The 26,488-nt window shown below is 53.1% G+C and overlaps 4 protein-coding genes across 4 annotated transcripts; 2 read left to right on the top strand and 2 right to left on the bottom strand.

Moving 5' to 3' along the window:
• Positions 1–744: 744 nt before the first annotated feature.
• On the top strand, positions 745–1,710 carry N0V96_011263 (uncharacterized protein; the record flags this gene model as incomplete). Its single annotated transcript, XM_065759218.1, has 1 exon — positions 745–1,710. The coding sequence occupies one exon, from the start codon at positions 745–747 to the stop codon at positions 1,708–1,710; it is 966 nt and encodes a 321-aa protein (XP_065612115.1).
• An 11,140-nt stretch (positions 1,711–12,850) lies between these two features.
• N0V96_011262 (uncharacterized protein) lies at positions 12,851–14,314 on the bottom strand (the record flags this gene model as incomplete). The annotated part of the gene is made up of 4 exons (XM_053198951.2): positions 12,851–13,183; positions 13,235–13,413; positions 13,528–14,060; positions 14,112–14,314. 4 exons carry the CDS (start codon positions 14,312–14,314, stop codon positions 12,851–12,853), a joined length of 1,248 nt encoding a protein of 415 aa, XP_053043613.2.
• A 4,175-nt stretch (positions 14,315–18,489) lies between these two features.
• Positions 18,490–18,790, top strand: N0V96_011261 (uncharacterized protein; the record flags this gene model as incomplete). Its single annotated transcript, XM_065759217.1, has 2 exons — positions 18,490–18,637; positions 18,705–18,790. 2 exons carry the CDS (start codon positions 18,490–18,492, stop codon positions 18,788–18,790), a joined length of 234 nt encoding a protein of 77 aa, XP_065612114.1.
• Positions 18,791–20,944: 2,154 nt separating this feature from the next.
• N0V96_011260 (uncharacterized protein) lies at positions 20,945–26,259 on the bottom strand (the record flags this gene model as incomplete). The annotated part of the gene is made up of 11 exons (XM_065759216.1): positions 20,945–20,959; positions 21,106–21,757; positions 21,823–22,557; positions 22,763–22,877; positions 22,948–23,304; positions 23,364–23,526; positions 23,611–24,407; positions 24,511–24,744; positions 24,826–25,097; positions 25,198–25,856; positions 26,071–26,259. The coding sequence occupies 11 exons, from the start codon at positions 26,257–26,259 to the stop codon at positions 20,945–20,947; spliced, it is 4,188 nt and encodes a 1,395-aa protein (XP_065612113.1).
• Between the last annotated feature and the right edge of the window lie 229 nt (positions 26,260–26,488).

Below are 26,488 nucleotides of genomic sequence, written 5' to 3'. Positions count from 1 at the left end.
TCCTCTCCTCCCTCTCCTCCCCTCCTCCCTCTTCACGGCCCCCGGTCTCATCTACCTAGTATCGATGACCCCGTCCTCCTCCCCTTGTCGTTCAACCTCGCAGCACGACTAGGCAGTACGTACCCCATAGATGACCCAAGACGAGGACCTTGGACTGACCCTTGCTTCGCTACCATCAGAACCACACACCCCCGTCGTCGCCGCCTTTCGTCTGGTCCCAGGCCTGGCGTAACGGTCCCAAGACTTATCCCACTCTCTCTGCCTATGACCCACACACAATTTGTGACAGGCGATTGTGGCATCTCATCGTCCAGGGATCATCGTGTGGATTTACGCTTGATCACCCATTCCACTCTGCTTCGGGAGATCTGATATACCTGCCTCCCCCATCTGCCACCTCTACTCCATCCACCCACCAACAAGCTTCTTTCACCAGGCCATTTCATACTTAAACTACCCACCCTCCCCTTCCCCCTCAACGACTTGGAATCTTGAATAACTCCTGAAGCAAAATCAATCTCTAGTATCCAGCTGGCACTTGGGGCTAATCACTACTCTACATCTAATACCTGTTGTGTTAATATTCAACGACCTACCATCATCACCATCACACCAACCAACTTTGACATCAACTCATCAACGACAAGGCCGAAGTCAACTACAAGGAAAAAAGAAGCATCTACACCAAGCAACCAGCACCAAGCACACTTTACAAAGTTTTTCGGAACTCTCTAATCAGCAACAATGGCGAGCGCTTTAATATCGAACCCGTACGCTGCTCAGCAAAGCGCACACTACGGATACGTCCAACCGCCTCAACCTCCCCCATCGCCTCCCATGGACGAGACATCAAAGTGCTCTCTCCCCTCCATTTCAAATCTCCTCGGCCTCGCAGACCAGGGCTCGCCCACATCCGAGACGCACCCTCAGATTCCCCAGCAAGGTACGGATAGGACGGAAAGTACAACAGACAACAGCAACAGAACACTGACCTCCCGCATAGCATCCTCCCAAAAGTCCGAGACGAGACCAAACTCATCTCACTATGGCCGCGGCGGACTTCCTCCCACGCCTCCCATGAGCTCCGATGCCTCCTTCGATGGCTACAACTCTCCCTCGACGAGATCCGTCAGCCAGCTTTCCGTCGTCTCACAACCTCAGAGCAACTACTACTATGAGTCCACGCCGCCTCTGGAAGCCGAAGCCCACCGCCACATGGCTCCCATGATCCCAAGAGTGCCAGTCCAAGGCTCATACTCCCAGGCCCAGCCCTTCCCGCCTGCCTACATGCCCGCCCACAACCCCATGGCGGCTTCCTACTATCCTCCCATGCAGCACACCCCTCCTCCTCAGGCCCAGATTTCTGGCATCTACTACCAGCGCCCTCTTCCTCAACAATTCCCACCCATGGCCCCCGTTCCCGTCGGCATGGGACCCAATGGCACCAACCCGTGGCAACATCACCACTACATCTCCCCTTCCTCTGCGGCATCCTTCCCCCAGAGCCAGGATCGTTACATCTGCCAGACCTGCAACAAGGCCTTCTCCCGCCCTTCATCCCTTCGCATCCACAGCCACTCCCACACCGGCGAGAAGCCCTTCAAGTGCCCGCACGCCGGCTGCGGCAAGGCCTTCAGCGTCCGCAGCAACATGAAGCGTCACGAGCGTGGATGCCACAACTTTGAGAGCGGCAGCACCTGCAGCAACTGATCGACGATTATAATTTGAACGGTTATCTCTATTTACTGTTATGATCAATACGACAAAAATCCCAGGGTGGAGTCGTCAAACGCGCAAAAAAGCTGGAACAGCAAAGGGGAAGGGGTTCGGACCGGTTTCAACGGGAAAGATACCACGTGGTAGAACATAATCACTTCTACCGCGACTGCAACAACAAACGACATTCAATTTTAACATCATAATCAGTAACGACGCAAAGAAACAAAACAAAAAAAACCCAAACCAAAGTCTTTTCAATGGCGTTCAACAACTACAAAAGAGGGTTCCCCACGGATTGGAGAACATCATCCATTGGCGGTCCTCTGGATACGGGGAAGACGGGTCACTCAAGGCAGAGGAAGAAACCTCTTTTTTCTCGACATGTGTTAAAGTTGGCTTCCTCTTCTATTTTCCTTTCGTCTGCTTTTACTACCGGAGCAAGAGGCGTGAATCATGGCTGGGGCAAAACTGGTCACGGACAAGAAGTCCAGCCAGGCAATGAGAAAACTTGGCATTTACGGGCGTTTTGAATTGTATACGGGGGTGGGTGGATCGTGTGTGGATGTGGCACGACGTTTATTGTGTGTGACTAGTTCTCTGGTTCGGAGGCAAGTCGAGAGTCAAGGTTAATCCTGCGAGGATTTCTCTGTCTTGGCAGTGTTTTGGGTTTTTTTTTCTACTTCTCTTTCCATTATTATTCTTCCGGTTCTTGAACGATTATATCAAAATGTACGATCATGTGGTAATGTATATAGAAAGGAGAAGCCGCACAGAATCGAACAGAGGAGAGGATTGAAAGATCATCATCATCATCAGTTTCCCATACTGTTGCACAGTCACTTGGTGGTTTCGTCGGTGTCTTTTTTTTTGGCCACAGCTTTTCGTCCCAAGACGTACCATGTGTGGGCTTTACCTTGTGGATTGTGTTGCAATGAGGCGAACTCGGTCCCCTTGCAACACAAGAAGACTGGACCGAGCACGTAGGAAAGCTCGGATCAGTCCGATTCATCTCCCCATCACTAACATATCACTAATCTTTTGACTACCGCTATTGTGTTTCCTCACCGACTCACACGTATTCGGAATAGTTTCTCCGACACAGGCACCCATAAACATGAAAGTATGGTTGCTTTGAGCCATCGCTTACTAGGTACGTTGACTTCGAAGCTTGAGACCGGACGGAAAAACCGCCGATCGCAACATTGTGAGATGGCAGCTGCTGATGACACAGGCACACCCGTTAAACTCCACCAGGTGAGAGGGGAAGGGGAGGGGAGGGAGGGGTCAGGCTTACCATTTTCTCCGTGGATCTAGCTATCTACATAGGTACCTCGTCTGTTTCCATTGATTGAAAAGGCAAATAAGAGCCCAGGTTCCAGAGCGGGAACGTTGGGTCTCGGGGAGAAGTGCGGCGAAAGAGGAGGCGGTAGGGCGGAAGACGGCAATGATTGACACCAGGGGAAACCAGCCCGGAGAAAGGAAAAAAAGAGAAGAGAAAAAAAGGGCAGATGATCGACGCTGCAGAAAGGTGTCAGAGAGTTTGGTGGTGCTCTTGGGATGAGACAGTCAGGAGATTTACGCTTAAAAAATCCACCGCCTGATTTTTCTTGTTAGGTGGTATGTGCCTCTCTCTACCAGTTTCTCTCTCACTCTGTTGTGTAAGGTGTAAGAGAAGTGAGGTCAGTGTTGCCTTTGCATGTTTTTGTTTCGGCCGGTCTTTTTCGCCGTTGATCGTGTACATGGTTGACCGATGGAACCCAAAATCTCTCTCTCTCTCTCTCTCTCTCTCTCTCTCTCTCTCTCTCTCCAACGTCTAAAAAGGCCAGATTGGTTTTGTCCACGGCAAAATAGCCGCGGTGCTGAAAGTCATGCGGCCAACCATCGTCTCTCTTACGGCTGATTCCTTCGACCTTTAGCAAGGTAACTCCAAGTTGTCTGCTTGTCCCTATGGAGTCTATTTTGCCTTTCGCTCCTTCGCCTCATCGCTACTTGACACGAGACTTGCCCGACATTCTTTTATTGTTCAGACCGATGAAACGAACCGGAGACCCCAGCCCGAGCGTTGGCCCTCACTCTGACTGGCTGGCTGACTGAATTGACTGACATCCCATCCATTCTTTTTCTTTTTGCCTTTCCGTTCCTGATCCCATCCCTTCCCGCAACCGCAATGCGGCTGAAGTGTGAGATTGAGAAAGTGTGTGATGTGACACCTGACTGGGGGGGGGGAGAGTTGGCTCTTGCACTGCTCTGTCAGCCATGTATAATAGGCTCGACAGTGTCTCGTGCACGTCACGGAGTGGGCTTTTTCTTGACTTCATTGTTTCTACGCTGCGGTCTGTGTGTTCGCTTCGCACGGCACGGCATTGAAGAATATCTGGTGTTGTTGGTATGTGCTCGCATACATGTACCATGCGGCAGACACACACATACACAGTACTTCCTGAGCCAGTTTGTTTTTTCTTTACGAGTGACTGATTCGGGGCTCTCGTGGAAGGATGATGACATGGAGAGTTTTAAGATTACATTGTCTTAACTCAGCGAGATGTAGCTCTGTAGCTTTTCGAATTAAGGAGCCTCCACCTGTTGGTGGACAATCACTAACCTCACAAACGTACGCGGCCCTGCTCGGGAATTCATTTTTCCCAAATGTTTAGCGCCACCGAACCGGAGCAACTGAGTCTTCAAAGTCCGAGTTGAGAAATGGCCGACCCGCTGGCCTTACGGAGTACGTGGGTTTGTTTGCTCTAGCAGTTCAGCTTCGCTGTCCAAAAAGGCACAGAGTGTCAGTGACAAGACAAATCGAGCCCGATTCTCGTTGATCTGACTAGCGTCGCTGGCTGAGTCGATGGGTCTCTGAGGTGGGCGGGGAGGGGCTCGGGGAGTTGGAGGATCGAAACTCTTTTGCACCACAGAAGCGCCGGTGGCCACACACACACACATACAAAGTACACAGAGTGACAGAGTAACATACACTACACTATCCGAACCCGCGTGAACCAAAGAAGAGCAAAGTCTGGTATGACAGCGCCGGGCCAACCCCGGGTGAAGAGGAAGGGAAGGAAAGGGAAAGCAAGGTAGGGGTCGGGGAAAGGGATGGCTGTCAGGATTGCTGCAGCCAACGCCGATCCGCGCTGCGATAGAGAGTGGGAGACGGCAGGGGGAAGAAACAAGACCTACAACTCTAAACCGGGGGGTGTTCAAGAAAGTCGGCCACTGTAACTGGACAGAACTCAGAAGGGGGCTTTGCTTTCTTGGACACTGCGACGGTAGCATCGAGGGGACACGGGGACACGGGGATGGGAAGATCACAGTACGCAATTTGGGGACAATTTCTCGGGGCCAAGGTCGGAAAATGTCCATTTACGACCTGTTACGACGTGGGCGACTTTCCCATCGCGGCTTCAACGGTGCAACGGCGCCAAAAAGGGGAGACGATGGCGTAGCATCAACGGCTGGGGGGACTCAGCTTTATTGGCCTGGTGGCGCGAACTACTTTCTCTGCTGCCATTCGTCTCTTTCTTGCCGGTCAGGGCAGAAAGGATTCAAAGGTACTCTGTATGTCGGCGGCACATTAAGCTTCTCGTGTCGTCCTGACTCGGCCTGCAACGTCAAAGTCTCTCAAATGTCATGCTGCAATATTGACAAGAAGCTTTCCCGCCAGGTGTTTTGTTTGTCACTATCGATCTGTCGTTTCTCGCCCCCCTTTCTTTTTTTTTTTTGTTTCTTGATTACTCCGTAATATAATGAATCTTAATGATTTTACCCTCTTTTTTTTTTTTCTCATTTAGAACGGCCCCTTTGATCTGACAGGGTTCGTAGAACTCTGTTGATATGATTTGCAAAGGATCAAGGTGCCCTTAATTGCAATTATGTTATATTATTCCGTGTTTTACCCATTGAGTCAATCTTCTGCCCATCATGGGCACTCGTTGTTTTGATGGATGGATCTCGGACCCTTAATTCATCGTACTCATGTTAATACGTGCGTATGTAATACCAAGCTTTTCCTTCGCTGGAATCGTGTTGGAGAAAATGGGGACTCTCCCCTCGAGCGGGGTTGCTGACTTACGAGTCTAAGACATGGCTTGACAAGCTTGTCAAAAAACCCCCCGAGGAAGCCGGCTTGTTATGGGAAGTCCAATCTCGGGAGTCGGGCGGACGCGGAGTGGATCGACTGGCGCTCCGAGATGAGGCTTTCAAGCGCCGCTGGCACGGATGTACGGAGTAGTACCCTTCTCCAAGTGTATGTGTTTACGACCTGTGTCCTACGAGCTGTCTGGTGTTTTGGCCATCGCATGGGAATGGACCCTTACTTTGATGACGATGCTGTTGTTATTATTGTTATTCTTCATGCCCCCTTTCCACAACGGCCTTTCTCGACAAGCCCTTTCCCAGTTACGAAGAGAATGGATTTGACCCGCAAACGGTGATCACCATTCCATCTCGCAGCGCAGAAGAGGGACGATGCCTGCAGCGCCAGGTACAAAATCCACAGGAAAACGGCGTGGGAGCCCGGTTTGCATGCAGAGTCAAAAGGGACTCGCCCGACGCAGGGAGGAGGGGCCGACGACAATGACTCTCTGTAGACTGTGGGTAGAGCGAGCCGGCAACCGTTTTCTCCATCAAGAAGCTCAGTAGTCTACTCCGTACGCGCGCTACGGATATTCCGTAGAGCGTGGAGTGATTGCTTTCAACGTTCATCTCACTGTCGTCAGCCACAGGGCAGTGCTTGCCTTTCTGCCCCTCCCTGTGCTTTCACTGCAATCTTGGAGTCGAAAGGTTAGTCTCTAATAAGGCATTATAAGAGTACACTACAGAGCCCGGTAGGATAACACGGCTAGTTACTAATGACTCTGCCCTCACGCTAGACGCAGACCAAAATCCTTCTAGCGCTGCACGCCAGAAAGTCAAAACCAGGGACGAGGGGGGCACACCTTTCACGTCCTTTGGCGGAGCGATCTTGGCTAACGATAGCTTGGGGCCCCTCCCTCCACCTTCCCGAGCCCCCTACCCTGCCCGGCGCGCCGGGAAGAGTGGCAGCGGTGGCCTGTCCTTCCCGACGTTCGTCGGGAAGCCTGCGATGGCCCTAGTGAATCCGTGCTCTTTGCTGTCTCTCTCTTGCTCGTCGCAACTTGCTAGCCATTGGTTCCTCCTCTTCTTGGCTACTCGGCGCCGAACGAGGGCCTAAAGCTTCTGGCTGGAAGGACGCGAGCCTAAACAGACAAGAAGCACTAGAGACCAGAAAAGTCTAGGACGGATGGTGCCAAGAGCTCTCGATGGCCTGATCTACCCCATGGCGTCATGAGCATCGAGCACTGGCTCTCACAGTGAGAGGAGACAGATCCCTTTGGGCATGAATGTCGGGTTATTAGCAAATCTCGCTCTGGGGACCGGCGATTCGGTACAGGTCACCGCCCCATCCAGCGTATCGTCAATACTGGATTTGATCGTGTCGCGTGTGATGTGGGATAACGTAGTAATCGACAATATCGAGAGGCGTTCGCCAGCTATTGCATCTCATGTTGCATTTGGCATGCTCTCCAGGCTTTTCCCACTGCCACCGTCTCAACCGGCGATGCCATGGAGCGCAGGTTCTCGCTGACTGACCGCCCGAGAAAGCGAGGATTACAACTACTGGGCAGTTGACTAGCTAGAACTTAGGATGGGTATGGGGAGGGGGGGTCGGCCACTCACCGTGCCCACCCCGTCTAGCCGGTCCCAGCTCCGTCTCAATATCAAAAAGTCGAAGTCAAACAAGCAGAACCCTTGCAGGGCTTCCGAGCAGGGGATGCGTGCCGATCACGGGCTCCAGCTGAGCCTGTTCCTGCAGAGCCGACGACTCAGGATCCGGCATGCTTCTTGACCGGGCTGGGGCTGGGAGAGCCTTGGTCGGCACTCGCACACGCTGACTTAACGACCAGGGACCGGCATTCCTTGCTTTGCAGACCTCAGACGATTCATATCCTTCCTTGGCGGGGATCTCTTCATCTTTCTTGGAGTCTCGTGCGTCCCCCCAAACCCCCCCTCCCCAGTCCAGCCTTCGACCCTTCAACCCTTCCCACATCATACTCCCCCCAGGGCCTATCTTTCTGTAAACGTGCGTTCGATGCTACTCATGCCTGGGAAATCGCACGCTACGCCGCTAAACCAGCCCATCGCCGTTCCCAGTGTCGCGGCGGTGGGAAATTTGGTTGGCTCGTCCTCCAAGTTTCCCAGAACGAACCCGTCACGACGGAGAGTCCGTCGACTACCACGTTAGCGCGTCCCCTCCGAATGGTACCGGCGACGGACGGTAGGGAACTCTGTTCTTGTCCCACGCCCATCCCACGATGCACTGCACTGCTTTCGTAGAGTAGTGTCGTACCATGGTGTTCGCAGAGTGTGTGAAGGTAGTGTAGAGTATAGACTGGACGCTCACGCAATTTGCTAGACGGGGAATCCCTTCTTTTGGGGATGGTTCAACCGCGCAACCGAGACGTGAGCGCCTTCGTCTTAGTCGACCACTTATTGGCCCGTTGAACTTTGTCTTCAGCGGCGCTCACACCACATTCAACACCGTACGTCTTCTTCCTCTTCATCCTTTTCTTTCCCACTCCCCCGGTGTGCGGTGTGCAAAGGTCAGAGAGAAGATGATGGCCACACGTTGTGTTTCAAAGCCTTTCATCTGATCGATGAGCAACCTACACTCTAACCCACAACACGCCGAAGTACAGCCTTACTGCCCAGACCTTGAGCCAAAAATCTGAAAAGAAGAGTCCCGGGCCGCTGACAGGCCGCTGCTTGTCAGTTTGAGCCAAGCGGCAAGAGAGAGAGGGGGGGGTGACGACCGGTTCAGACGGACGAGCCAGTCTGCCGTTGCAGATTCCAACTCAATGCTGCGATGACACTCCCTCCCTTCCCCAACGTCCACCATCTTCCCAGCAACAAGCCACATTGCTGAAACAGTCAGATGAAGGACAGGCTGGGCTGTTGTTGTATGTAGTAGTTGCGCTTTAGGTTACCTCGCTTATTTCTACACTATACAAAAGCGCAACACTAGAGACGTCAGTGTTTGAGCCTCGCCAAGCGAAGGGAAAAAGAAGACGCAACTTGGACTCTTGTGGGTTCACTTTTTCCTCACTGCCAGAAGCCCCCCGTCTGCGACATCCATCTCGTCTGCTCGCCGCTCGGACGGCAGCATTTCCTAGGAATGACACCTAACGTTTCCCGCTGCGACGCCACTGCGCTAGTAAAAAGTGACAACCGCAGAAGCAACCGTCCACGACACGATGGGACCGTATTAACGGACAGAGAACGTCTGAAAGAGCTTGGAAAGGAAGGATGAGGACGAACGAGCATCCAATCTCTATCCCTGCAACGGAGGAGAGAGAGAGAGAGAGAAGATCAACCAAGACATCCCAACTATCCGTAATCATCCCGATAAACCCATCGTGGTTTGCTCGCAGCTCATCTCCCCTTTCCCTTCTGTGCTGCTCTCCCTACGGAGAACTCCCCGGGCGATCCCAGAGATCATCTTGATCAACATGATCAACCACCTATTCCGAACACCTGCCGACGGGCTGGACCCTTTTCCCTTCCCCCTCTCGGGCCCTCCCCTCCCTATCTATTCGCAGATTTACAGACGGCAGCGGGTTGCTGCCCGCTGCCGATTTGACCGTCAGGCTAGCCAACTGCCGAAGGATTCCTGGTGTCTTTTTTCGTAGTCCCCTCATAGAAATTCCCTCACACAATTCACTAGTAGCCTGTGGGATAGAGAAAGGGGAAAAAAAAACGATAGAGAAGGTGGCAGAGCCACCACGGCCCGACTGTGCATACCGAATCCGAGACGCCAAAGGACTAAGTGATCGTCGACGTCGCAGACAGCCCAACGTCCTTACGTACGCATCTCGAATTCTCCCAATATTGTCACTCTGGAAGTTGGACATGGGCATGGCGGCCATGGTCTAGCCATCCTGCATGGTTTCTTGGGAAAATCCTGTGCTGTAACTCCGTCTGCTCCGCATATGGCCTACAGGTTACAGAATGAAGAAGCTACGTCAAAGTCGTGGAGCAAGATCTCGAGAGGAAAAAAAAAACGAAAAAAAAACGTGGTAGATAATATCTGTAGGTTTGAAGGAGATAGTATTAAGAGACGGCTATTGCGGCTACAATGACCACGAGGCAGACAAGGCTCCATCATGCAACCAGAGCCAATTGCAAAGAACGTCTCAAACTTGGCCTTGGTATCCAATCCAAACCGTGGTCGTAGAAAAGCCCAGATGCGATGGAACTCTCCAGATACGTATTGCTCCCCCAGAAGGAAGGAAAGACACCCTCGTCCACGTCTGTGACAACCCTCCCGTTTCAGGTGGCTTGGAGAGGTTGGGGGAGACTGAGGGGGAAGGGTAGTGTAAGGTAGCGTAGGGTAGGGGGCGTGTGTGGTGTGCGTAGAAGAAGCTGGGCTGGGTTTGCGGCAACGTCGCCTTCACTCTGAATCTTGACAAGCGGGATCGCGGACGCCGGTGCGAACTCTGTGAGCTTCATGACCACCACCAAAGTCAGTTGTAAAAATCATCATCACCAAGCAGCGCTGGGAGCACCCGTGGAGATGTGCCGTGTGTCGTCCAGTGTTCGCTTCAGCTTCCAACGTCGCCCGAGTGTCTCTCATGTTGGTGGTTTACTAACAGCTTTGTCAACCAACCCAACCCACCCGTAAACTCTTTTTTTTACGGTTTGTTTCCCCCTCTTCCATGGCTCTGCCTGCTTCCCTTTTTTCTTTTCTGGCGTTCGCTCAGCCAAAAAGAGAATACAGCCCCGAGACAGGACAATTCCATTGTTCAATGTTGACTCGAGTGCAATCAATACTTAGAGAGCGCACATCACATCATATCACACACACCCCAGGGAGCGAAACCGATCGACGAAACTTTGGGGCGTGGGCTGCTTGTCTTCCCCTTCTAGCTCGTGGGTCGCCGGACGCTAACGCATTGCCGGGTGTGTGTCTGTGGGGGTGAGGAGGGCAGAAAAAGGGCAAGACAGCACCACTTGGCACTGGTAGATTCAATAGGGAAAAACGATAACAGCCAGCCCCAGGAGAAGAGCAAGCAAAAAGAGGATGGGTTCAATAAGATGACGGAGGCTCCCACGCGCGCCACCGCCCACCCCCACCCCTTGCCGGGACGAACGACAGCAGTCGGGCAGACCACGGCCGACGAAGAGACGACATGAACCGCAGGTCGGCGGAAGATGCCGTAACGTATCCGTACCGCTTCGTCGTTGGGCCTCCAATCGGTCATGACTTTCCTATTCTCGCATTCACGGCCGGGCGTCGGTGCGCCAGGCTCGTCCCTTTTGAGAATAAGTCTCACGACTCGAGTGTGACGCACGCATGGCCGCCGTCTGGTCTCATGGTCTGGCTTGGCCCTTTTTCGCTCCCCTTGTCTGTCTCTGACTCTCTTTTTTCGTCCCAACTTGGAGAGTCCCCAGGCTTTTGGCGCAAAGCTGGGGTATCCCATTATGCTCATGGCTGACTCCGGCGGGCATGGGTCTTGCCAGACCGTCTTTTGGGAGCGTTCCGTTCTCCCAGTGTGGAACGGATACTGCGGTACCAAAAATGCGAATATCCTCAACCAGGGGGGTGGTTAGGGAAGTGGAGGGTGTCCATCGAGGCTCCAGAAAGACTCCTCCCAAGGGACGACAGCTCCGCACAGGCGCTTGGGTTCAGCAATCATGATGTAGGGGGCTTCACGGAAACGAAGCTTCCGTGAGGTGAAGGGAGAGATAACCAGCCAGGGTGTTGGGAAAGCGGGAGCAGCAAGAAGACCCTGAGTGCCGGGAATTTGCAGTTTGGCAACGTGTTTCGAGAATCTCCTGGTTGAAAGATCGTCGATAGAGTGCGTAAATCCCCCGAACCCTAAACCGGATGACCACAGGGCCTTTCACCTCGACAGGCGTCCGGCATCTCATACATGATGCGAGCCGGGACAGCCGTCAAGGGGGTTGAGGCGGTGAGAAACAAAGCCTACCCACTTCACAGGATCGTGTGTCCTTTGGGAGGGGCGGCTGGCTTCTTGCAAAGTGCGAGCAATGAGCAGCTGGGTTATGGTCAAATTGCAAGCGAGACGTCAATTACGGCTTCAAAGTTGCTGCCGTATCATGCATTGCTTTTCTGTGACCCGTCGTTCGCCTTGTCAGCTACCTGCCATCAGTCCGTCAAGTTTCGTCTGTATTTCAAGGCAGACTTGACACAAGTTTACCGCCACCGCTTGTCAAGCCGGTTGAACGCGTGGCATCCCATCTTTACAGGCGAGTTTGCTGGGCATCGCTTAGTCCTTCACAGTCTCAAGTTTTTCAGCCTACCCACGATCTGACAGCCGAGCCTCATGCGCATCGCCTCGATCCTTCAAGGGAAGTGGGATGAGCCAAGCAGGGTCGAGGCGTCAGACGATGCATCTTTTTCGCCTTCCCATGCGGTTTGTGGTGGCCAAGATGCATGATATGCTCCTAACCCTCAGGGTAGACTTGTGAGGCTGGCCCCTGACCCATGAGGCATCTCAAACAGTATCCGCGCCAGACACCTGTCAACCCCCCGAGTGGGCTCTCCCGATGCGGGGGACAGAGGTCGGAGGCTGGCTCGTCCGGACGCAAGAATAGCATCCTCTGTGACGATACAGCAAGATGTCGCCGGGGACAAGGGCCCCTGTTGGCATGAAAGATCTGTTGAGGCTCAAAGCTTGGCTTTCAGTCTTCTTTTGATGTCAACTACATACTGTCATCACTTTGACGTGCGGGTCATCGTGTTTCGACTCGCCTGGCTGCGGTGGCGGCGTTTCAACTCGGAAAGTTGTTGGTATATCAAGGTGTACTATAGACTATAACAACAGATGGCGTTTCTTGACATGCGTGCCGTATGGCCCGAGGCTGCCTGTGCCATGACTTTGTATCTTTGGAGTCCTCGTTTGTATAACCTCCAGTTCATAGGGGCGTCTTAATAGCTGGACTGATCGTTCCAGTACAGGGTCTCATGGTATACCCTGTCGATGGGGTGTTAGCATATAGGATTTCACTTTGCCCCCTCGTCATGATCCGAAGACAATGCAAGCATATCGTGAGAAAGGGCAATCCGCAAAGGAAAGATCGAAGCATGGAAGACTCACTCGGGTCCGGTAGCATACAGGGGCCAGCCGAGCTTCAGCGTGATGTACTGTATCAGGTGGCTCGCGACCTTGATCTGGCCGACATCAGTCGGATGCCACTGTGGCGCGATGTCGTTGTGCTGGAGGATGCCTGTGGTGTTGAAGAAATGCACGAACGGTGTCGCCGGTTTACCCGTCTGCTCGGTGGTGTTTGTGACAGCATCCCAAGTCATAGGGTTTCTTAGATACTCTTCCGAGTTGAAGTATTCGTAAACGCTGTATACTTCGTCCCGAAGATCGGTGTTTTGACCGTACGTATTGCCATCTTGGAAAAAGCCTTGCCACATTTGCTATTGCTGCATTTAGTGGGCATTAGACATTGACTGGAAGGTTGGACGAACCATGACTATGACCTGAGCTTCGGGCCACTTTCCGTGGATACCCTGAATGAGTCTCTTGTAATGCTCAACGTAGGTGGCTTTGCTGACGTTGTTTGCAGCGTTCGCATCGTTTGTGCCGAGGTTGATGACAGCTAGGTCGGCAGGAGGGTTTTCGGAGAAGTCCCAAGGTTCTGGCTCATCTGCACAGGTTGAAGTCAATACAAGATTTTCCAAAATATGCCCTGCAGAGATCTGTGATTGATTCGAAGAGGCTGTTTTCGCCTGAATCTCTGCTTGGGACTGAATCCACATACCTCCCCATATCTCCGCCGCCCGTCCACCCGTGTCCGACGTGTAGAACCATTGGTGAGATTGCCCTCGAGGATTGCCCCAACAGTCCTGGTCGGCAACGCAAATGCCCGGGTAGGCTGTTATGGAATACTCAGTGTCTCCCAGACCCGCGCCGACACCGTAGGCAAATCCTGCGAGAGCCTCGTACGTATTATACATGCCTGCTGACAGGCTATCACCGATAAATTCGACCCGACGAGGATAGTCGGCAATCTTGACAAGCTGTTCTCCAGAAGCCACGTGGACCTTGTCGATTTGGACTCCATAAGCCCAGTTTGTCACTCTCATCTCAAAAGTGACTGGGCTGACAGGACCCGCTAGCTCGATGCCTGGAGTTTCGGGGCTCACGAACTGGTGAGTGCCGCTCGCCGTGACATTTGTGTGCATCCAGTCTAGGCCGGCGATTCTGTAGGCGACAAGAGTGCTGTTGATGGTCTGATTACCGAACGTAACTGCGACTGTCTGACCAGTGAAGCCGAATTTGATGCCCGGGGCTCTATACAGCCTGAGTTAAGGAATGTTTTCCACGGGGCTAGGGTACACTTACGCCCACCACGATATCCGCTTGGAGTCCCATCGACCTTTGTACGATATCTCGTCGGCATCGGCATCGTACGTCTTGAAGTCGCCTAGAGTCGGATCCACATTCGTATCGATAAAGCTCGTTACTCTTGGGCGGCCATTTTCCAAGATAGTTGCGGTGACGGCAGAGACACAAGCCAGTACTATTGAGAGTGGGCGTATCATCATCATTACGGTGCTATTAGGAGCCACTCGCCTGACAAAGACGTCCAGTGTAGACAATCTAACAAGAAGCTTGGCAACATCATGGGCACAGAGATACGAGCTTCTTATGTCATTTTGTGACCTGCGGACGTGATTGAGGGCAGTCGTGCCGATCCCTCATAACAATACGAACTACAATTCGGTGCGGCATGAGATGGACCGAAACGAGCGGAAAACACAGTACTCCCCTGGCCAGAGTCACTTTTGGCTTGGAGAAAATGTGCCGGCTATTCGGGTCGTGTACCGCTCCGATATCCCAGATGCCGATAATTGTGAAATGAAGCCCTCCATTTCCCAGCTGCGCCTCGTATATCTTGTAAGGCACTGCTCTCCTAGGCCCGAACAAGCCCAGCGTGTATAGGCGCGAGACTGGTGACTCTTTGATCCGTGACTCTTCTCGGATTCGAATTTGTCTAGAAGTCAAGAAGCCTTCGATTTTCTGTCCGTTGGTCCGAATATGCGATAGCGACGGGAGAAAGACGTTGGGTATTTCGAGGTATATCTCACGGAGGGAGGAGTTCCGTGGGCCCGATTGGTGAAAGTGAGGTGTGATGAAATGTGGACCTATCGGTGTGGGGTGCCCGCTGTGGCCCGGCATCCGGAGAAAGAGACTGTCTTTTCCGGCCCGTTAGATCGGGACGCTGTGGGTATCGGAATACCGGGACTAGGTTGTGACACATTCCGTGGGTATTTGTTCTAGACCGAGTGGTTTATTCCGCCAGACCGTTGACCGTTGACTTGTGTATGGGAAACTGCCCAAATTGCGTCACGCCGATGGCCAAGACTCAGATGACTCCGGTTCTGGCTTGGTCCTACAGTCCCAGAGATGTCAAAGGATAGCTAAGAAAACGGTGTTTGAGAACTAACATCCTGCGTCGACACTATCGTCAGACACATGAGAGCTACCCACGGAGTGTTGGGGAGATACTTGAACAAGTCTGGTTCATGAGAAATGAGGTTTGGGCTTAAATCTGTGAAGTGCTGGAAAAGGGGGTTCCATACCCGAGGCAAGTGTCATGCAAGGCGTGATGTGATGTGCATATCGCTGCTGCGTTGAATCTCGTGGCGCGACCATGTGCATACATCTCTGCAGCATCCCACAGCGCGGGAGCTGCAGCAGTTGTTCCTCGTCTCCGGCGCACGATCGTATTGGTGCATCGGTTCGTTTAGGCTGCGCCGATGGGGATGTGACGTATTTCCTTGTGTTGATTGACCCGGTCGAGCTTGACATGTGTCTTTGGCAAAAAGAAAGACCATGCCGACACCAGCACGAACGATAGTGGTGCTAGTAATATGGTAGAGGTAGCATGAGCTATCTTTGGTCTGCCGAGAAGTTGGAAGCACGGAAAAGAGGCATGGGCTCTCCTATCGAACTTTGAAGGTTGGTTGAACAAGGTAGGATGCGGATGGAATGGAATGTCACCTGTCCGGCCGGTCCCAGTGCCCGACTTGTATCCGTACATAGTCGGGGCGAGGGTCAGTCAGGGTATCGTCTAAGCGTACTTCCGTACTTCGTATCAAGCCGCATTCCCCGGGATGCCGGCGGGGGATCGCTCGAAGCTATCATCCCTGCGGCAGCGAACCCAGTGTGACGGACTCCAGGGTAGGCACTGACCGCTCAGGTATCCCCACGGGAAAGCAAGAGTTGCCTTTGGATAGGTAGCTTGGCCGATGTTCCAAGGTTTCGAAACGACAGACCGCCGCGTTGCAGTCGTTCGGATGCTCCGATGAGGCCCATGTTTCTCTGTTGACCGAGCCTAGTTGCGCCGGCCGGGGGTTTGTGTTGTGGGCAACGTGAAGGAAAACGCGGTGAGATGGGCAACTCAATTTCGGGGAGAGCAGAAAACGGCATCCGGAGCGAAGCAATTGTGGCGATGAGGAGGGATCTAGAAACAAGGAAGTGTCATGGAATCAAGAAAACAGTAGAGGTTGTGCGAGCGAGGGAGGATGTATGTCAATCACGCGCGCAGTGGAACTTGAGGTAGTGAACAGACACGGAAGGAAGAATGCGCCGTGAGGTACCTGCCGTTTGTGAAGGTCAAAACTTTGGGAAACGACCTGGATGTCCGGCGCATCATCGTCACACCGAGCCACGGAAGACAGGTACTTCCTTCTTCACTTGAAATTGCGGAAGGTCAAGGTACCTTGTCACTCCGTGCACTTGCATCTACCGGTGTAAGGGAACCATCCAACAACTTCGACAACTTGCAACTTTTGATCAAATAGCAAGCGCATCCGCCCTGCAGCATACTCGTCCACCTCGCCTCGATACCTAGGTGGTAGCCTTTGTCTCGCTCTCGCTCGCTCATGAGTCTGGTGCCATCCGTCATCGGTTCCCCTCCCTTCGTCCGCTCGTCGCATCGCCATCGCCATCGCCATCATCATCACCTGTCTTTCGACCCCTCAATTACCTACCATCTTTCGAACCATCCCTAGCAATAGCGTTCATCAAGCCGCGGGTGTCTTGGGCTTCTCCGAGGTAGTAGATAGCGATTTCAACCCTCATCACACCCTCTCGGAATCCATCATCACGAGCCCAGCAGCCCTCCGTCCAAATAGGAAGGCCAATAATCTTGCAATACCACCACGGCGGAAACACGGCGCTTGTCTTGAATTAACGATATCGACCGAGGGATGCCACACGGTTCCTGTCCATCCACACACCACTTACCCTCTGCTCCTGTCTGCCGCGTGCGCTACCTTACCTTACCTTACCTCACGATTCGCGACTGGGACTTTGGAACGAAACGAAAGACTGACAATAAGGCTGGCAACCAACAATCTTCGGTTACAGACTCCTTGCCGGCTCAATTCCCGCCATTGCTTTACCAGGATCATCCATTGACTGCCTACCGAATATTCTTAGCCTTGCAGCCACCTCCCGCCAAGATTGCTTTTTGCGACCTCCAGAGCAGTATTCCTACATTGTCGCTGCTGCTAGCTGCTATAGCGCCCCAGGGATCGACCGTCAGCTGATACCGAGCTTTCCCCCATTGCGCAAGGGGAAAAAGAAACCACCTCCCACGGTCTGGATACATCAAATCTTTCTGTACCAGAAGCTGTGTTCCGTCACCAGGGACCATCCCGTTCGCCTGTCCTTTGCGACGGCGCCTTTGCGCTGTTTTCTCCCCAGCAAGTCAAAGCGGCCGAGACCTGCTTTGGGTCTGAGCCTTGGTGACCTGAACCGAGACCTGTGCGGGTAGCAGCGACTAGCAAGGCATCGCGGCGGTGGAGGGTGCGGACTCACCGGTTGTGTATCACCAAAAAAATCCCCAACTTCGAACACTGCTCCTCTCTCTCTTTTTCCTTCACCTCCCCTTTCCTTCTGTACACCTCTCTCTCAGCCTTCTCCCCGCCCATTCGAACACTTCGACGACACTCCTTCGATCCGATTCTATCCTCTGATTTCGAACAATACGACGATACACTCTACCCGTTGCGACGTCACCGAAGCCACAGGTATCGTAATAGTCTTTGGCCAGTCTGAACTCAATTCGCCCACGCGCTGAGCTCGCAGCCCGATCTATCAGCAATGATCTCCGTTGGCTCTACGATATCATGACTTTGCGCGCGTTACCATCGCCCAAACAAAGGCTACATCACTTGCCAGCTCCGAGCCACAGCCCATGCTATTCGTCGCGCTCGCATCCGCAGCTGAACCTCTCGCCTTCGCCCCCGACTGTCGTCAAACCCCTCCTCTCCCTCGAACCCCACCTCCGACAGGGACAATACCCCGAATCTCGTCGCCGCCGCCGCCGTAGTGCCGCACGGCAATCATCCATCATCGAACATAGACAATCCCAACGCGCAACGACCTCAACCTCAACCGCAAGTCTTGCTTTCGCCCAGCTGCGCACGGTGCGCTGCACCGAGCCATGTCGACCACCCAAGCCAATGCAGTGCCGGACACGCAATTAGGGTTGAGCTATGAAGAGATACAGCTACTGCGTCAAGGACAAGCGGCACTGGGCCAAGGAACAGGCGGAGGCGGCTCGAATTCGTCGCGGGCAGCAAGTCGCGCGTCAAGCCAAGGACTGCTGCTGCTGGACAGCACCTCATTGGCAGCTCTAGGACGGTACTTTGACCGGGTCATGAACCAGATCGAACAACAGATCATCTACCTTAGCGAACAAAGCCAAATGTTCACCATGGCCCAATTTGACCGAGCTGGCAACCTGATCGAGGGTGCTGACGCCGAGATCCAGCGGTATCACGAGCTTCTCCGGCAACTTGACGAGTTGGAACTCGACTTTGATCGAATAAGGCATATCAAAGAGATTGTACGAGGTTACCGATCACGAGTCGAAGAGATGGAGCGTGAATTGGAACGGAGTGGCTCGTCCTCCCGGCACAGAGAAGGCCATCATTCCCACCGGCATGGACACTCGCATAGCCACCGGCATGGACACGAGAGTTCTCGTCGACACCGACACTAAATAATTTCGCGTACGCACAACGAAAGAAATTGCGCCTCGGGAGCTTCAATGCCAGACTGGAAAACAACCACATCAAGCGTATGTGAACAAATGTTGAAGAATGGCAACAGGAGCGTGTCTCAAAATTGAGGTGGAGTAGAATATATCGGTCACACGACCGCCACAGGATCTCACAAGGCTCAAAGGTTGGCTCGATAACGTTTTACCCCGGCGGGAACATACAGCACCGCGGGATTTAATTTACGGGCCCTGACGAAGAGCAGCTCTATATTATCCGGTCGTGCGAACTAACGGCCATTGGCGGTCCCAAGACGGAGAGCCTCGCGGCTGGACAAGATGGAAAAGCCTCACGGCTCGGTGGTCTTATTTCAAGGCGTTTGATTTCTTCGGCTTTTCTCTTATTAAAACAGCGGGGATTGTCTCGGTGCTTCACGAATGCCTGTTTGGCTGCTATCGGGAGGCGTTGCGCAATTTTCTCAAGCTCAAAATACCCATCTTTTCTACTGTGTACGGAAAACCCAAAGCTAAGCCTCGCGGCATTGTACATGATCTAGGTACATGGATCATGTTGGCATACTCGAGTTCTTTCTCGAGGTTATGAGTTACGTCTCTTTCCTTAGTCTATGAATTCTTGCCCTGAGGGCGACAGGTATCTATCCACCTATGGGACGAACATCGTCATTTACCAATTTCAATTGTATCAAAAAGTATAGCAAGTTTTCGCTATGAGCTCATAATACACCTTTTGTCCAAAGGACACTTTCCACGGCACAGACCGGGCGCTTAGCCAGGGGGCAGGCACACACACACTCTCTGGTTTCAAAAGCCCCCCCTTCGAAATGAGGCAACTCTCGATCGCAACTGCGAACTACTTTGGGCACACATGTTGGGCGACGAGTGCGCATTATTCGCCCGTCCTTACGACCCATTGATGCCTTGGCACTTGCCATTCCTCTTGTCTCTTCCTCCGCTGGAGCCGATCCGACCTTGGACAATTGCTTGCGAGGCCATTCGTTTTGATGGGAGAATGCCGGTGCCCCCGCCCTCTGGTTGATTTCCCCCCTTTGTCGGCGACATCTCCATCTCCGTGGCATGGGTACAACGTCAGGCGAGGGACAGCAGAAGGGAAATAGGACAGCGTGAGGGAATTAGCACGCAAGGTTGGTGCGCTATTTTCTTTTTCTTTTACTCTGGCTTCAGCGGTGCTGCTATTGAGTATCAGGCACCATGGTCTCAGTGCCCTCTGCCTGTGGTGTCAGGAAATCTACCTTACTCGTACCCAGAAGAAAAAATCATTGATTGCGATTATGCACATATGAATTTGTATTCGAGGATAAGATGTGATCCATTGAAGCTTCTCCTCGGCTGTCTCTACGCCATGCCGCCGACGACTCCTGACCGATACGTGAAAATTCGTTTTGTTAGAACTCGCCATCGCTAGAACGACCTTCTCCTCTAACCATTCATCAGAAAGTCAATTGTAAAAGAATTTATATGGGAGTCCATGTCGAGGAGATCCATGGCCGAGCTTGACGCCGTGAAAAGCGTGCTTGTGCTCAGAGCGCGATGAAAGTTAGTATGCAAGTCCTCCCACAGAAGTAACGAAGAGCCGATGAGCCTGCCCAATACCTTTTCCCATTGCTCTCATTGCTCTAACTACATTGGCAAAGGGGTCGATTACGGAGGGACGAGCGTTCTGTGCTGCCGGTTTTCTTCTCTTCTGATGAGATGTATCGTCGTTTCCTGCTGGGGTAGTAGCAGCCCCCCGAGTTGAGCCAGCTGTTGACAATTTCTGGACCCCGGTCGGGTATGGTGCTTTCTGTGCATGTTATAGAATCCCCTTTATCCTCATGTGCAGATTCTCTTGCTGCTATCTGATGATTGGACTTCATGCTATATTTCACCGTCGTGAGCTGTGAGTTCAAAGAGGATGAGGGGAACGCGTATGTTGAGTCTCACGAGAATGGACATGTTCTTGCCCCCACCTGAGCATCTCTCAATACTTAATTACCCGACTCTCGAGGAGGTACCGACTTTGAGGGGTTGTTGTGTCTTGTTTCCTTTTCAAGATATGTGTTAGATAACAAAGTTGATAACTCACATGCCCTCGAAGAACACTAGAACGGGCCAAGATTTGTCGGTGCAGATTTTGATATCTTTACATAGCTTGAGACTATAATGTGACTTCCATACTTCTATAGTGAGGTCTTGATATTAGAGATGCTTGAAGATATACGTCCACCGCTCTCAAGCTCCCCGACTATCCCAAAGACTCCGAAACCGCGATGCCCGACCCATCAACTCCTCCGGCCTGCCTACCTCCACCACTCGACCCTCATGCATCACAACAACGACATCATAACCAACAATAGCCTCCAACCGATGCGCAACCTCAACAACAGTAACACCAGCCTCCCCAAACTCCTCATCCAACACCTTTCTTACCTCCTCATCAGTAGCATGATCAACGTTACTCGTCGCCTCGTCAAGCAACACAATACCTGCCCCACGCGAGTGCGTCTTCAACACCGCTCTCGCGAGGCAAAACAGCTGCTTCTGTCCCGCGCTCAGCCCCGTCGCAGACATTTCCGCGCCGAGACCGCCCCGCGCTTCAATGAGTTCCCAGACCTTCATCTTGCGCAAGACGGAAATCAGATCCGCGTCGGGCGTGTGAGCTCCGGGGTCAAGGTTCTCGCGGACGGTGCCTGGTAGGAGGACGGGATCCTGTGGGAGTGTAGTGAGGGATGTGCGGATGGCGGAGCGGGGGAGGGTTAGGAGGGAATGAGAGGCAATTCGGAGGTCTCCTCCTCTTCCTTCTTCTCCCTCTTCTTCTTCGTGCTTGAGATCGAGTAGACGGAGGAGTGTGAGAAGGAGGGAGGATTTGCCGGAGCCCGAGCGACCGCATATACCAACCTTTTGACCCGGCTGTATCGTTAGTGATACATTCCTTATGATAGGGTCAGTTTCGTCTCTAGATAGAATGTTAGTCCGTAGTATGACGAGGCATCGTTGAGGGACTGCAAATGCAACACTTACCTATAAGCAGCCGTCACGTTTTCAATCTCAATCTCCCCACTCCCAGGCCAAGCCGGCGGCATCTTATCCGTCTCGCCATCACGGTCCTCGCGCGGGGTATACCGCACAAAGTACTTCAACCTCGCAATCGCACCAAGGCTCGTCTCCAGCATTGTCCACATCTCGATAAAGTCGCCCAACGTCTGATTAAAGTTGATAATATTCACCATTGCGAGACCAATGGCGCCCATGGTCGTAGCGTTCGTAAAGTACAGCGCAAACGCCACGAGCACGACAGCCATACCCGCGATAAAAAGGTCCAGCACGACGTTGAGCCAGCGCTGGACGCAGAAGAAGAGGTAATACGGCCTCTGCGAGGCGTCGAGCAGCGTGTGGTTCTCGCGGAGCATGGCGGGGGACCAGGCGAAGGCGCGGATTGTCGGTAGGCCCGCCAGGACCTCGGAGAAGTGGGTGAAGAGCGGGGATTTGGCTTCGAGGTCGATATGGCGGAGCTGGCGGGAGGTGCGGAGGTAGTATTTCTGCAGGAGGTAGAGGGCGAGGAAGGACGGGGGGATGAGGGCGGCGATGTAGGAGCTTCCCGTGGCGATGATGGCGGTCTCGGCGAGGACGGTGAGGAAGCTGTGGATGGTGGCCCAGGCGGAGATGGGGAGACGGTGGTCTATGAGGGCCATGTCTTGGCTGAAGCGGTTAAGGGTCACGCCGCTGTCTGTTGTCGTGAAGAAGTAGAGGGGTGCGCTTGGGATGGGTTAATTATTGATGAAAAGAGATGCGAAGGAGACCGGTCAAAGGGCTCAGGGGTGGGAAGGTTCTTACGCGAGAACTGCTTTCAGGAGAGTTTGATGGAGGTGATTCGCGGATCGGGGGATGGCGAGAAGCATCCAGAAACTTGAGAAGTCAGCAAGATGAGAAAGCTCGATGAACTGGAAGTCGAGAGACTCACCCTAGTGCTACACCGTTGAGAACGATGCAGATGAGACCAAACATGACGTAGATGCCAAAATGCATGGCCGGCCGGTCATTCGTGCCGTGTTCAGTCCAGATCCGCAACCAGATTTCTACCAAACCAGGTTAGCCATGCAGCTCCTTTCGCATGTGATCATATTTGAACAAAAGGGGGAGACTAACGAGGCATCTTTGTGAAAGCAACAAACAAGACATTGAGAATGAGGAACACAATCAAGATGGGCCATCCAATAGAGTTGAGGTACATGCGGTAGCACTCGGTGTCACCTGTCTGCCTCGTCAGCTCGGCCTCCGTGGCTCCGGAAGCAACGGCGACGGGCCGATCCGCTCTAGTAGGCTTCGAGTCTTTGGCGAAGCCCTCGGTCGGTTCGACGTGCTCCTCGGAGTCTTTGCCTTTGGCCTCTTCCTCAACGAGATGACCCCATGCGGAGCGCGGGATAGAATCGAAGGATATTTGGTTATGTAGGATGATGCCATCTTGAATCATGGTGATGTAGTCGGCTGAGCGGAGGAAGTTGACTGTGGGCTTGTTAGTCACATATCTTGGACACTGGGCTGTCATCTTAAACCAGGCTCACCATGGTTGGTCGCGAGAAACACCGTCATGCCCACTTGACGGAGAAGCCCATCCGGACCAAGCAGACGCCGGAAGACAGCCTTGGAAGTTGAATTATCAAGGCCGCTGAAGACGTCGTCGAGGAGAAGCAGTTTTCTGCGCGAGTAGACGGCGCGAGCTAGAGCCTGTTACGATTCCATGTGAGCCAATTAGTACAAACACAATGATACCGCTCATGTCAGTGAGTAAAGTAGGCAGCAAGAACTCACCACCCTCTGCTTCTGACCGCCGCTTAGTGCTACACCACCCGTGCCGACAATGGTATCCTCAGCCTCGGGGAACAATGCAATATCCTCGTCAAGCGCGCAGGCGTGCACAACGGCAGAGAACCAGGCCTGGTCGAAAGGCGTCTGGCCGATTATGTTTGCCTTGATGGAAACGTTGCGCAGCCAAGCAGACTGGTCGCAAAAGGCGACAGACGAGGTGTGAAGCGTAGTGCTGCCGGTCGAGATGCCAGTTTCTCCTAGTATGGCTTTCAGTAGCGATGACTTTCCGCAGCCTACGCGTCCGACGAGCATTGAAATGGTCGTTTGTCGGAGGGTGAGAGATACGTTCTTCAGAATCTCGGTGCCGTCTTTCAGAACCAGTGTCGCATCACTCACGGTGACTACGGGCTTGTTGGTATTGCCCGAGGCGACGGAGGATCGACCCGTCCCCCTCAAAGAACCAAGCTCAATCTCATTGCCATTCGCCAGCTGGATGGCCCGCGAAGTCAGAGGCTGCAAATCGGAGCCGCCGTGAAAAATACTAGGCAGCGCACGGCCAGAGTCCAGAGAGGCCTTGGTTGAGCCCGCGATGATCTGCCGCTGGTCGATAATCTCATCCAAGAGGAGAAACTCTTGAATGCGCGTGAAGCAACCGAAGGCTCCCATGAGCTGCATAATGGACGAGATGAGCTTGATGAGAGGCTGCGAAACCAACACGATGATGGACAGAGCAGTAAACGCCTCGGCGATGGTAAGGCCTTGCTCCGCTCTTGTCCAGAAGACAGCGGCGGCGATGATGACTATGGGGGTGAATTGCTGTGCAACCCCGGCTGGGAGGGGACGCATTGTATCAGCATTTCCTCTTGTTCAAGGACCGAAGTTGAGAAGGAGGGGAGGATCTACCGATGACACTCAGAATGGTGACGAGGATTCTGAACTTGGTGGAGAGCTTCAGCTCCGAGACGCGCAGCTTCTGGATGATATCGGAGAAATGGTCAGTCAGGCCCATCATCTTGATGCCCTTGATCTGCGTGAGCATGGACGAAGTGATGGAGACACGCTTCTGCACGCCTTGGTTCCAGGCCACACGTGCCGGCGCCATGCGTGTGGAGAGTTTGGTTGTGAGAGCAGTGCAGACTACATGGAGTAGGTTTGTTTAGCCTGGATGGATCTTGAAAGAGATAGGTGGTGCGTAAAAGCATTGAGATATCAACTTACCCAGACCAGGGATGAGCAGGAGAAAACAAGGAGGGCCAACCTGTCGATACAGCAGATACACCCCGACCGGGAGCTCAATGGCCGCCGCCCAGACGTCGTGAATAAAGGTCATGGAAACGGCGATATTCTCAATATCAACGCTCATGAGTGTCACGGGCGCCGAGTCCTTGATGACCGAAGCATCGAGGCTGAGCGTCTTCTTGAAGATGAGGGAAATGAGGCCACCGCGGAAGAGCGTCACAAGCTGGAACGTCATATGCTGGTACCAGCATCTTGAAACCTAAACAGTGTATTCGTTAGCTGAGTGCCGATACCGAGATGGCAGTATTGTACCTCCGCTGGGGACTCACAGCGATTCCACAGTATATCAACGCCGTTGCACCGACGAGACCGCCGGCAACGTTCTTCGAATCTTCTGTCCGAGGGCTCCCGACAAAGTTTACAATTTGGTTGACGAGGAAGGGCTGGGAAAAGATGAAGCCCGCAAAAAGGATGCGGGGGAGGACCGCTGCGAGAAAGGTGGTCCTGTACGCCCAGAATACGCTTCTAATGAGGCTCCATTTGCTGTTCTTCGCCGCTGGATACTCTGTAATCAGTTTGACCTTCTTGCCCTTCCCTCTTTGATGTGCCGCAGAGAGACAGGTGTCAGACTTACCCCTGGACCAAACCCGGTCAAGTCTACCCAGCAAGACCGTAGAATCAAACTTGGGATCAATTGGCCCCAGATCCTCCAACCCGATGAGCAGCCTGAAACCCTGGAAGAACAGACCGTTCAACCACCAGAACAAACTCCGGCTCACAACGCCGGTGGTGCACTCCACCGCGACATCCTTCTCGCTGTCCGGCAAGTAACCGCGCTTCGGTGTCTCCTCCAGCATAAGCATGACGGCCTTGATAGCGAGCGAGGCTGTGAAGACGCCAGCGATTGGCGTGAGGCCGTCTCGGATCCATAGCGTCCTGGCGTGCGCGGTGTCGAGGACGATGGTCAGGACGAGGTACCCGCCGAGGAGCAGGGACGGCCTGACGGAGCGCTTGTGTTCTGTGTAGGACAGGGTGCCTATTGCAATGGCTTCGATGAGGCTGATTGCGCTTTCTGCTGCCGAGACTTTTGTTTTTGGAGCGCTTGGGAGAGACCATAGTGTGATGAGGGCTATTTGAAAGCATAGAAATGTGGTTACGGCTGACTGGAATGTCGTTAGTCTTTCTGCCTCATGAGTTCAAGTACCAAGAGTGAAATAATAATACCAGCTTCAGCCATAGGAGTTTCCCTGAGCGAACACGAATGCCATTCCGGAGGAGCGAGATAATTCGGACTGGGACGAGGAGGATGAAGAGAGCGGATGGTAGAATGGAGAGTATGCTCTGCTCGAATAAGACGGTAAAGTCAAAGTAGCCGCGCATCTGCGGGCCGAAATAGTCGTCGCCCACGCTCATTGCGAGATGTTGATGATCATTTAGACAGTACAAGTCCTCCAAGCAATGCCGAGTTGTCAGCCACAATCCAAGGTGGAAGACGCGAGACTGGTAAGTCATCCCATTGCGAGCTCGCGAGGAGGTCTGAATGATTCTTATAGAGATGAACCGACTTTCAAAACAATCCTTCTCAAAGGAAACGGCGTTGGTTACCCAGCTTCCTGTTTGAGGTTGAAGCTAATGCTGACTG

This window comes from Colletotrichum fioriniae (assembly GCF_027942845.1).
Source record: "Colletotrichum fioriniae strain IMI 355084 chromosome Unknown scaffold_17, whole genome shotgun sequence".
Lineage (NCBI taxonomy): Eukaryota > Fungi > Ascomycota > Sordariomycetes > Glomerellales > Glomerellaceae > Colletotrichum > Colletotrichum fioriniae.
This window is presented reverse-complemented; position numbering and strand designations above follow the sequence as displayed.